Genomic DNA, 11,384 nt, shown 5'->3' on the forward strand with positions numbered 1-11,384 from the left:
GGCAGCGCAGATACGAGGTGGTCGGGACGGGTGCAGCAGCGCATGTCTGTCTATGTGAGCTCGAATGGTCCGGACCACCAGAGGCCAGTGCTTTCCTGTGTAGAGTGCAAGCATGACCACCGCTGATGGATTGCAGGGTGGTCGTAACCCCTGGAAACTAGTAGTGTATAATGTGATGGAAAAAATGAATGACCCCAGCAAAGGAGGCGTAATGGAGAATCACAATACATTGGTAAGTGCATCTACATGATAAATGCCATCTGCTGATGTGAGAGGACCCCTTTAAAATCAGTTAGATAAAATGTCTAACTGTACAGTGTAGCCAACAGCAGCTCCGTATGTGATTGGAGTAGAACAGGCAAGCTCAACCTGCGGCCATCCAGCTGTTGCAAAACTACAACTCCCAGCATGCCCAAACATCAGGGCATTGTGGGAGTTGTAGTTTTACAACAGCTGGATGGCCACGGGTTGAGCATGCCTGGAGGAGAAGATCTGAGATAGGAACACATCGGCTGCTACATACAATCCAAACAATGTCCACACCACTCTGCAGGTAAGGGCTCATGCACACGACCACGTGCTGGCTGCTCCGTGCATTGGGGACTGCAATTTGCGGTACCCAATGCACGGCAACATCCGTGCGGCTGCCGCAAACAGATCCAGACCCATTCAACTTTAATGGGTCCGTGATCTGTCTGCACCGCAAAAAAGTAGTGCATGCAGTGCGGAGGCACGTAAACCCACAGAAGCCCTCCGAAGTGCTTCCGATCCGTGCCTCCATTCCACATCTCCCGGATCACGGACCCATTCAAGTGAATGGGCCCGGGATGCACATGGCCGGTGCCCGTATATTGCGGACCCGCCGTATGAGGGCCGCAATACAGCAACGGCCGGCACACGGTCGTGTGCATGAGCCCTAAAGCTATTACCTTCAGAAATGCTCATCCATTGACCACCGTGTGCAAGCACGCTTCGCCCACCCATGGTACCCAAAATACTAATTCTTACTCCAGCTGTTGCAAAACTACAACTCCCATCACGCCTGGACAACCTACAGCTATCAGGGCATGCTGAGAGTTTTAGTTTTGCAAAAGCTGGAGGACCGCAGGTTGGACATCCCTGCTTTAAAGCAAAGGATATACGCCTTTAAATAAAGGGCCACACACACAAATCTTTAGAAAAATTTAATATAAAGTCTATGAAACATTATAAAACCTTCTAAATCACAACAGATCTAGAATTAATTAGTATCTAAACTGCCTGATTATTGCAGACATGAGCAGGCTCAGCTTGTCAGTCTCAGTCTGAGGTGCACAGGGATTAGACGTCAAGCCAAGAACCGCCAACGACTAAGCGCAATAAGACACCAAGTTTCAGTCCACGGTTAGTTCACAGAAATGGTCAGATACAAGTCACATGGTCCAGGTTTATCTTCCTGTTTCTGTACCATACCATTGTTCTCAGTTGCAGGTACCAGAGAAACCAGTCACCTGGACTGTGGAGAACATCCATATAGTCCCATAGGCAAAAATGTCCATCACACAGATCTGCATAAATGATGGGAATCTGAAAATGGAGATTTGTAGAACCCAAATTCCATTGGCCGGTTGGAGCTTAAGCTGCTGTGCTGAGGGCGTATATAGAAGAAAGGTCTCAAGGAGATCCAATGAAGTCTACAACCTTAGAACTTTCTGCGACAAGAGGAACAATAGCTGAAGATGTTGCAGGGTCAGAAGACGACCAGACTGGAAGAGTTCTCCATTTACACAAGAACCTAATATTTGGATGTTGTGAAGTGTTGACACACCACCTCTCAAGATCTATAGATCCTCTCACATGTGTGCGTTTTATCATGGGTGGACTGGGAACCTCGGGACCTCAACACAGGAGCACAGTGACATCAAGTGTCCATTAGCCATTGGAAGTAGTCCTCTCCAGTGCCACAAGTAGACCCTGGCTTCTACTTGGAAGGAGACACAGTCTAACCGCTTGATCCTTCCACCCCAAAAACCCCAGTCTAAAAAGAATCATCAAAATATACAAATCGTGTCCTCACTGAGGTAGGCATGTCTAACTAGAAGTGTCTGTCTAGGAAGATTATGTCTAACAAGGCCTCTTGGTTGAGAACTACACAGGGCTTTCTGCTAGGAGGATCATCAGGTCCCTCTCTGTTTGGTTGAGCCACTCATAAAAACTCTTACACACCATGTACCCGGCCACCTTTTTCTTCATGGTGGTGGAAAGCGCAGTCAGAGAAGGAGAGGAGACATCTTGCCTTCCCAGTAGTGCGGTCAGGTTGGAGCTGATGGCTCTGGAATTGCTCTCTGCAATTTCCAGGAGATCAAGAAGCTCCCAGGCTTTAGGATTGAGGGATCTCTGCCAGAGATGGACTGCAGCCAACCACTCTCTCAAAGACAAGAATGCCCGGAGGCTCAGATTCAGGCGCTTCCACGGAGAGGACGGGAGGTTGTTCTGATCCAGGGTAGGTAGATCTTCTACCTTTGCTTGAGGGACTTTAGCTCCATTGTCTGAGAACGGAGGTCCTTGATGACTGAGCTGTGGGGAGAAGACAGACAAGTTATTGGCGCGGAAATGGAAGATTATTTAAAGATGAAGTCACTGCCTGGAAATACCACAAGTCAGAAATGCTACGTGAAAGGGGTTGTCCAGCCTTGGAGCAGAGAATCCCTTTGGTCCAGACCTGTACCCCTGAACATAAAGTTAGATTCATCTGCCTTCTCAGTTCTTCATGGAAAAGGAAGAGGCTGGGTCTTCTCACCACTGCAGCCAATCACAGCGGCTTGAACGGTACGTCACCGTTTAAAGCCCTGTGACCACTGAAGCCTTTGATTGGCTTCAGCTGTCACCTGCAAGGTCCAGAAGTGGCTGGCAACAGAGCAGTATCGGAACCGCAAGCAGGTGAGCCTTAGCTTTTTTTAATATGTTCAGGAGCACAAGTCTGGACCAAAGAGGTTGTTGGCTTCAAGGCTGGACAACTCCTCTAAGGCCCATTAACAAAGGCCGATGAGCTGGCAAACACTCACACTTACTGGAACCACACTCCGCGTTCTGCTGACGGCTTGGTTGTCATTGGCTGCATCTTGTATGCGGCATACAAATCGGTGGTTGTCGGCAGTACATCGCCCCCCTGGAACTAGCAATGTTCTGCCGACAATGAAGCTTTAAGTGTCCGATCACACAAATGACTGCAGCACCGAGGACTACTCCATGTAAATGGAGCTACAACAGCCCCGATCGTTCTGCCAGGTTGTTGATCGGCCTTATTAGAGCAGAAGAAAACCTCAGTCACCAGTAACTGAAGTCTAAAGGTCGGTTCACACATCATGTCGCAGCCATTTACAAAAATTGTGGCAAAAACCTTCACTGCAACGTGGTGATAAACCTACAATCTCCATCTTTTTATCAGCCCTCCACAATTAGTTCTAACATCGATCACCGATCTAGTCAGAGTCCGCCCTGGTTTCTGTGAGGATCACCACCGAGAAGCAGAACGTTCTATAAACTTCATTACAGGTTATGGAGACCCCGGGTGGGAGCATCGCGTGTTTTGTAGGCACCGATTCCTTGGAGAGGTTAAGAAGGGACCTGCCCATCCTCCCATATAGCTGATGCTGAGGAGCAGGTAACTCTCAGCCGTTACCCTTCCACCTCCCCATGTCCCCAGATGCCACTTACATATCTGTCCACCAGTTGGCCGGCCTCAAACTTTGCCATGGAGACCAGTAGTTGCGCCTGCCGCTTGGCTTCCTTCCCATCTTGGTCCTGTGAGGGGATTCCAGCCAGATGTTCTGCCAACAACGAGAGGAGGTTATTAAGGAGGGGACGACTCAGCAGATCTAACGCCTCAGCAGCTGCCCGTCCCTTTAAGAGGCAAGAAGCCATAAATGTCACCTCAGTGAAAGAGGAAGAGAAGTGAGGAGGCGCTGACAGAAGAACAATGGCCCCATTATCATGTCTCCAAGCAGATTCCTGAGAAGTCAACCATCACCCACAGAACCATCCATCCCCCCAGTGGGAACCAGTTCCTGCAAATACTGGGCACTGGTCAAAGCCACAAAGTATAAGAGAATGCAAGAGGATGGGGGGGGGGGGGGGGACCACAAAACAAGAGGGGGGGGACCACAAAACAAGAGGGGGGGGTGTATCTCTTCTGTGTGATACAGTCTGCTGAGCGGTGTATCTAAGCCTATCCTGTGTGATACTGTCTGCTGAGCTGTGTATCTAATCCTATCCTGTGTGATACTGTCTGCTGAGCTGTGTATCTAATCCTCTCCTGTGTGATACTGTCTGCTGAGCTGTGTATCTAATCCTATCCTGTGTGATACAGTCTGCTGAGCTGTGTATCTAATCCTATCCTGTGTGATACAGTCTGCTGAGCTGTGTATCTAATCCTATCCTGTGTGATACTGTCTGCTGAGCTGTGTATCTAATCCTATCCTGTGTGATACTGTCTGCTGAGCTGTGTATCTAATCCTATCCTGTGTGATACTGTCTGCTGAGCTGTGTATCTAATCCTATCCTGTGCTATACTGTCTGCTGAGCTGTGTATCTAATCCTATCCTGTGTGATACTGTCTGCTGAGCTATGTATCTAATATCCTGTGTGATACTGTCTGCTGTGCCGTGTATCTAATCCTCTCCTGTGTGATACTGTCTGCTGAGCCGTGTATCTAATCCTATCCTGTGTGATACTGTCTGCTGAGCTGTGTATCTAATCCTATCCTGTGTGATACTGTCTGCTGAGCTGTGTATCTAACCCTATCCTGTGTGATACAGTCTGCTGAGCTGTGTATCTAAGCCTATCCTGTGTGATACTGTCTGCTGAGCTGTGTATCTAATCCTATCCTGTATGATACCGTCTGCTGAGCTGTGTATCTAACCCTATCCTGTGTGATACAGTCTGCTGAGCTGTGTATCTAAGCCTATCCTGTGTGATACTGTCTGCTGAGCTGTGTATCTAATCCTATCCTGTGTGATACAGTCTGCTGAGCTGTGTATCTAAGCCTATCCTGTGTGATACTGTCTGCTGAGCTGTGTATCTAATCCTATCCTGTGTGATACAGTCTGCTGAGCTGTGTATCTAATCCTATCCTGTGTGATACTGTCTGCTGAGCTGTGTATCTAATCCTATCCTGTGTGATACAGTCTGCTGAGCTGTGTATCTAATCCTATCCTGTGTGATACTGTCTGCTGAGCTGTGTATCTAATCCTATCCTGTGTGATACAGTCTGCTGAGTTGTGTATCTAAGCCTATCCTGTGTGATACTGTCTGCTGAGCTGTGTATCTAAGCCTATCCTGTGTGATACTGTCTGCTGAGCTGTGTATCTAAGCCTATCCTGTGTGATACTGTCTGCTGAGCTGTGTATCTAATCCTATCCTGTGTGATACTGCCTGCTGAGCTGTGTATCTAATCCTATCCTGTGTGATACAGTCTGCTGAGTTGTGTATCTAATCCTATACTGTGTGATACTGTCTGCTGAGCTGTGTATCTAATCCTGTCCTGTGTGATACTGACTGCTAAGCTGTGTATCTAATCCTGTCCTGTGTGATACTGTCTGCTGAGCTGTGTATCTAATCCTATCCTGTGTGATACTGTCTGCTGAGCTGTGTATCTAATCCTCTCCTGTGTGATACAGTCTGCTGAGCTGTGTATCTAATCCTATCCTGTGTGATACTATCTGCTGAGCTGTGTATCTAATCCTATGTGGGATGCAGAGATTACATAGAACACCAGCACGGCTGCAGTGCGATACGGGAGGTTTAGATACATTATAGGGGCTGTAGAAGTTGCTGCGTCACGCGGCTTTGGGTTTCAGTCACACTCAGTCGCCTCTGCTATTCTCGTCTCCCCACACCCCCTGGTGTCAGGTCAATGTCAGTCCCCCTCCAGCGCCCCCTCATGGCATGCTTGTACTTGTAGTGTCACATCTTCTCTGCAGCGGGGGGCACGCAGCGCTCTCTGTTTCAGGCTGGAGCAATGGAGGAACTTCTCTGCCCCTATGACAACCCCTACAGGTCACAGGCGGTGGGGTACTGCCCCTTTAAGGCTGCAGAGCTATATAAGACCATTACACATAATCCCCTCATCAGATAACACGCTGGGAGTCGTAGTTCTGCAGCGCTATATCAGTCCGTTATACAATACCCCTAGACCGCAGGTTAGATAACACGCTGGGAGTTGTAGTTCTCCGGCGCTATGTCATTTCATTACACATTACCCCTAGACCGCAGATAACCCCCTCATCAGATAACACGCTGGGAGTTGTAGTTCTGCAGCGCTATATCAGTCCGTTATACAATACCCCTAGACCGCAGATAACCCCCTCATCAGATAACACGCTGGGAGTTGTAGTTCTGCGGCGCTATATCAGTCCATTATGCAATACCCCTAGACCGCAGGTCAGATAACATGCTGGGAGTTGTAGTTATGTTGTGCTATATCAGTACATTACCGCTATACGAATGCCACAAGATGGCAGATAATCCTCAGGTCAAACAACATGTTAGGAGTTGTAGTCCTACAGCAGTCGCACCGCGGGTTCCCTCTGTAGATATACTCCCATCTGAGCCTCAGGCATTGCTAGCAGCAGCCTGCACTTTCATGCTGGGGGTTGTAGTCTTTTCACAGTCGGTGAAGTCAGAGTGTGAGCAGATGTTGAGAGTTGTAGTCCCCTGCAGGCTCCTACCTGTGATGACCTCCATCCCGGCTGCAGACTCCACAAGTGTTGAGGCCGGAGCTGCACTTCCCTCCTTTATCCCGGCCTCCTCCTCCTCCTCCTCCTCTGGCCCACACACAAATTCCCTGGAAGTTCTCCCCTGTGATGTCAGCGCCTGCCTCCCCACCCCCGCCTGCCGCCACCTGCTGCACATTCCCCATACAGGGGCGCCATACAGGTGGACCCCAGGAGCTGACAGTCTGGGGGTGCAGTCCGCGCCGCAGACGTTTCTCGGACACATTCCCTTCATCAGGACGCGGTTGTTTTGGTGGCCACGCGTGGATTTCAGCTCCTCTCCACTCGAGGTCTCGGATTTGTGTGCGGTAAATGTGCAGCGTATTATAGCGCCATCTCATCCACGGGCCGCGAAAAAAATCTGTAAAGATTGGCGTTTTCCCCCTTTGTAAAATCTGCGACAATATCCGCACAAACCAGAAGCAGCTTTTACGGCGGCTTCTTGTGGATGATTCCGCTGGGCGTTCCCTTTTCTGCGCCGATTCCCGTTCAGATTCTGCACCTGAAATCCGGACACCGGTCTCAAACCGCCTACATTGATTTCAATGGAAATCTGTGGCGAGGAAAATACACTCGACGCGCTGGTTCATGGTGGCATGTAAATCCCGTGTAACCGCCAGCGGCGCGTTCCATATCGCACGCGGTTTGCTCCCGTAGAGGGATTCCCACATGTTTTAGGGGATTGACGTTTAAGCGATTTCCTCAGAATATTAGATCTTGAATGAGGCCGTTTTTTTGGCGTCAATGTTACATCTGGGGCGTTGTCTTTCTAGGAGTTTCACCCCGCTCTCGGCATCATCCGCCATCTCGCTCCAGTGACGCCACTACTTACCTTGTGGACCGATAATCTCCCCATGTGCTGACGTCCTGAAGGAGCGGCCATGTTTCCGGGACGCAGCAGGAAGCGAGCGCCTCTTATCGGTCGGCGCCGCCTGCCTGTGGTCGGGCAGGATACGTCTAATTTTGGCTCAGTTTCCAGTTAACCCCTTGAAAGCTGTGGTCTATTTCTGAAAAATATGGAGGCGGAAAGTAACGCAGACATTCCAGGAACTGGGAAGAACGGATGCTGGAGATAACGCCGCGTGGACCCAGGTTCTGGAGACGAGTGACGGATGTGGGTCAGAGGGTCACAGCACGCGGTTATTACAGGACTGACCACAGGGGGCACCATGTCACCAGTAGTAATCTCATGTAATAATGGGGGACGAGCAGACGTTGATACAAGGCAGAGAGGGAACCCCAGTCTCACAAGGTCCCAGTTACCTTTGCTCCTCTTCTCTTTGGCTTTCTTGCTCCCATCTGACACATTTTTGTGCTGCCCTGAGCAACATCTAAACCTTTACTGTCCCTTGTTTGGAGGCTGCAAGCTGGTGGTGGTAGGTCTCTGGTGCATTGGTGGTGGGTCTCTGGTGGTGCAGATGGTGGGTCTCTGGAGACATCGGTGGTGGGTCTCTGTTGGTGGCATTGATGGGTTTCTGGTATCAGCAGTGGTAGGTCTCTGGTGTCATTGGTGGTGGATCTCTGGTGGCATTGGTGGTGGGTCTCTGTTGGTGGCATTAATGGGTTTCTGGTATCAGCAGTGGTAGGTCTCTGGTGTCATTGGTGGTGGGTCTCTGGTGTCATTGGTGGTGGGTCTCTGTTGGTGGCATTGGTGGGTTTCTGGTATCGGCAGTGGTAGGTCTCTGGTGTCATTGGTGGTGGGTCTCTAGTGTCATTGGTGGTGGGTCTCTGTTGGTGGCATTGGTGGGTTTCTGGTATCAGCAGTGGTGGGTCTCTGGTGTCATTGGTGGTGGGTCTCTGGGGGCATTGGTGGTGGGTCTCTGTTGGTGGCATTGATGGGTTTCTGGTATCAACAGTGGTAGGTCTCTGGTGGCATTGGTGGTGCGTCTCTGGTAGCATTGGTTTTGGGTCTCTGGTATTGGCAGTGGTAGGTCTCTGGTGGCATTGGTGGTGGGTCTCTGGTGGCAGCAGGGCTGGTGAGTCTGTGGTGGTGGTAGGTCTCTGGTCTCCGCTGGTACTGTCAGACTCTGAAGGCAGTGATGAGGGGTCGGTGGTCCCGCAGGCTGCTCTGACCTCCACATTCTAGGGAGACATTTATGGTGGACACGTTTATCTAGTTCATGTTTCAGAGCGTCTAATACTGTGGATTTATCGGAAGCTTATGGTGCAGTATCTGTTTACATCCGTGGCCCCCGAGACTGGACAGTGACAACACTACAAAACTCGTCCTGTTAACTATTTCATGTCACAGTGGAGTGCCCCTTTAATTTTCCCCAGAGGACTGTAGGATGAAGGACTGTGGGCTTGTAAACATTGCTGAGATTCTTGGCTCCAGACAATTATTACCTTATCATCTGAGAATTCTGATTTACAAAAAACTTTAGAGGAAGTATGGAAAATGATGAAAGAGATAAGAGGTGGGTGTGAAGAGGGGGCACTACCCAGCAGCACAGAGGATTTCAGGAGAGGCGTGCGCTGATCCTGTGGAGGTCACAGGGTGAGAGTTACATAGTAGAAGGAGCAGGGTCCCAGTAGCACAGAGGATTTCAGGAGAGGAGTGTGCTGATCCTGTGGAGGTCCAGTGGCGGATCCAGAGCCTGGTCTTGGGAGGGGCACTTTCAGATTATTTTCTGTCCGCCGCCACAAAACAATGGTGCTTATAGAACAGACTACACAGTGTAGCGGTATACTGTATATTGTGTGGCACAGTGTAGAGGTATACTGTATATTGTGTGGCACAGTGTAGAGGTATACTGTATATTGTGTGGCACAGTGTAGCGGTATACTGTATATTGTGTGGCACAGTGTAGCGGTATACTGTATATTGTGTGGCACAGTGTAGCGGTATACTGTATATTGTGGGGCACAGTATAGAGGTATACTGTACATTGTGTGGCACAGTGTAGCGGTATACTGTATATTGTGTGGCACAGTGTAGCGGTATACTGTATATTGTGTGGCACAGTGTAGAGGTATACTGTATATTGTGTGGCACAGTGTAGCGGTATACTGTATATTGTGTGGCACAGTGTAGCGGTATACTGTATATTGTGTGGCACAGTGTAGAGGTATACTGTATATAGTGTGTTGCACAGTGTAGAGGTATACAGTATATTGTGCAGCACAGTGTAGAGGTATACTGTATATTGTGTGGCACAGTGTAGAGGTATACTGTATATTGTGTGGCACAGTGTAGCGGTATACTGTATATTGTGTGGCACAGTGTAGAGGTATACTGTATATTGTGTGGCACAGTGTAGTGGTATACTGTATATTGTGTGGCACAGTGTAGCGGTATACTGTTTATTGGGTGGCACAGTGTAGAGGTATACTGTATATTGTGGGGCACAGTGTAGCGGTATACTGTATATTGTGTGGCACAGTGTAGAGGTATACTGTATATTGTGGGGCACAGTGTAGAGGTATACTGTATATTGTGGGGCACAGTGTAGAGGTATACTGTATATTGTGTGGCACAGTGTAGAGGTATACTGTATATTGTGTGGCACAGTGTAGAGGTATACTGTATATTGTGTGGCACAGTGTAGAGGTATACTGTACATTGTGTGGCACAGTGTAGAGGTATACTGTATATTGTGTGGCACAGTGTAGAGGTATACTGTATATTGTGTGGCACAGTGTAGAGGTATACTGTATATTGTGTGGCACAGTGTAGAGGTATACTGTATATTGTGGGGCACAGTGTAGAGGTATATTGTGGGGCACAGTGTAGAGGTATACTGTATATTGTGGGGCACAGTGTAGAGGTATACTGTATATTGTGTGGCACAGTGTAGAGGTATACTGTATATTGTGTGGCACAGTGTAGAGGTATACTGTATATTGTGGGGCACAGTGTAGAGGTATATTGTGGGGCACAGTGTAGAGGTATACTGTATATTGTGTGGCACAGTGTAGAGGTATACTGTATATTGTGTGGCACAGTGTAGAGGTATACTGTATATTGTGTTATACTGTATATTGTGTGGCACAGTGTAGGCTATATGTGTATAACATAAACATATGTAGTGTCCCACTACGTAAAGGTGGGCACTACTAAGGGTCATGTTGCCCCCACCTCCTGTGGGAAATTGCTATGGTATTTTATATTGCATTGTAATGTGTATTTTCATGTTATTTCCTGTGTACCAGGCCTGCTAGGGGTGTAGTTTCTCCTCCCAAGCTGTAGAGGGAGCTAGGGAACCCCCTAGTATATATAGTTAGGCCCAGACAGGAAAGGGGTAGTTCAGTCCAGTCCAGGAGGCTAAGTAGCTCAGTCTAGCCTGCCTGAAGTCCTGAGTAAGAAAAGCTCAGAAGTTAGTCCAGGAGAAGAAGTTTCCTCCTGAAGTTATCCTGCATCTAGCAAAGTACAGAGCAGTGCTAATTGTATCCAGCCAAGTAGAAAGCTGAAAGGCAGAAGTTTATTTACAGCAAGTGGATTTATACCAGAGGAAGGTTTCCCTACCCAAGGATAAAGCCAGCTATTAGGCATTCGGGCCTTGGAGAAAGTCAGACAGGATTCTGCAGAAAGTACAGCCTGATCTGTGAGTTTATTCCCTCTGAGTTATCTTGCTAGGATTCTACCTGCCATTTATGTGAAGCCTGCCTGATACCAATATCCTTCATATGGAA

The 11,384-nt window shown here is 48.7% G+C and overlaps 1 protein-coding gene across 1 annotated transcript; it reads right to left on the reverse strand.

Moving 5' to 3' along the window:
* Nucleotides 1-1,169: 1,169 nt before the first annotated feature.
* LOC120984339 (cardiotrophin-2-like) lies at nt 1,170-7,562 on the reverse strand. Its single transcript, XM_040413331.1, has 3 exons — nt 6,708-7,562; nt 3,697-3,809; nt 1,170-2,556 (listed from the first exon to the last, which is right to left on the reverse strand). Exons 1-3 carry the CDS (start codon nt 6,985-6,987, stop codon nt 2,128-2,130), a joined length of 822 nt encoding a protein of 273 aa, XP_040269265.1. The 5' UTR covers nt 6,988-7,562; the 3' UTR covers nt 1,170-2,127.
* Nucleotides 7,563-11,384: the final 3,822 nt, after the last annotated feature.

The sequence above is a fragment of the Bufo bufo genome, unplaced genomic scaffold (assembly GCF_905171765.1).
Source record: "Bufo bufo unplaced genomic scaffold, aBufBuf1.1, whole genome shotgun sequence".
Lineage (NCBI taxonomy): Eukaryota > Metazoa > Chordata > Amphibia > Anura > Bufonidae > Bufo > Bufo bufo.

Bases quoted from the DNA above. Each gene is read 5' to 3' on its own strand.
- LOC120984339 (XM_040413331.1), bottom strand. From the start codon at position 6,987: ATGAAGGGAATGTGTCCGAGAAACGTCTGCGGCGCGGACTGCACCCCC. The intron at 3,810-6,707 runs GTAGGAGCCTGC...CGTTGTTGGCAG, and splicing joins CGGGATGGAGGTCATCACAG to AACATCTGGCTGGAATCCCC. The intron at 2,557-3,696 runs GTAAGTGGCATC...TTCTCCCCACAG, and splicing joins GCCAACTGGTGGACAGATAT to CTCAGTCATCAAGGACCTCC.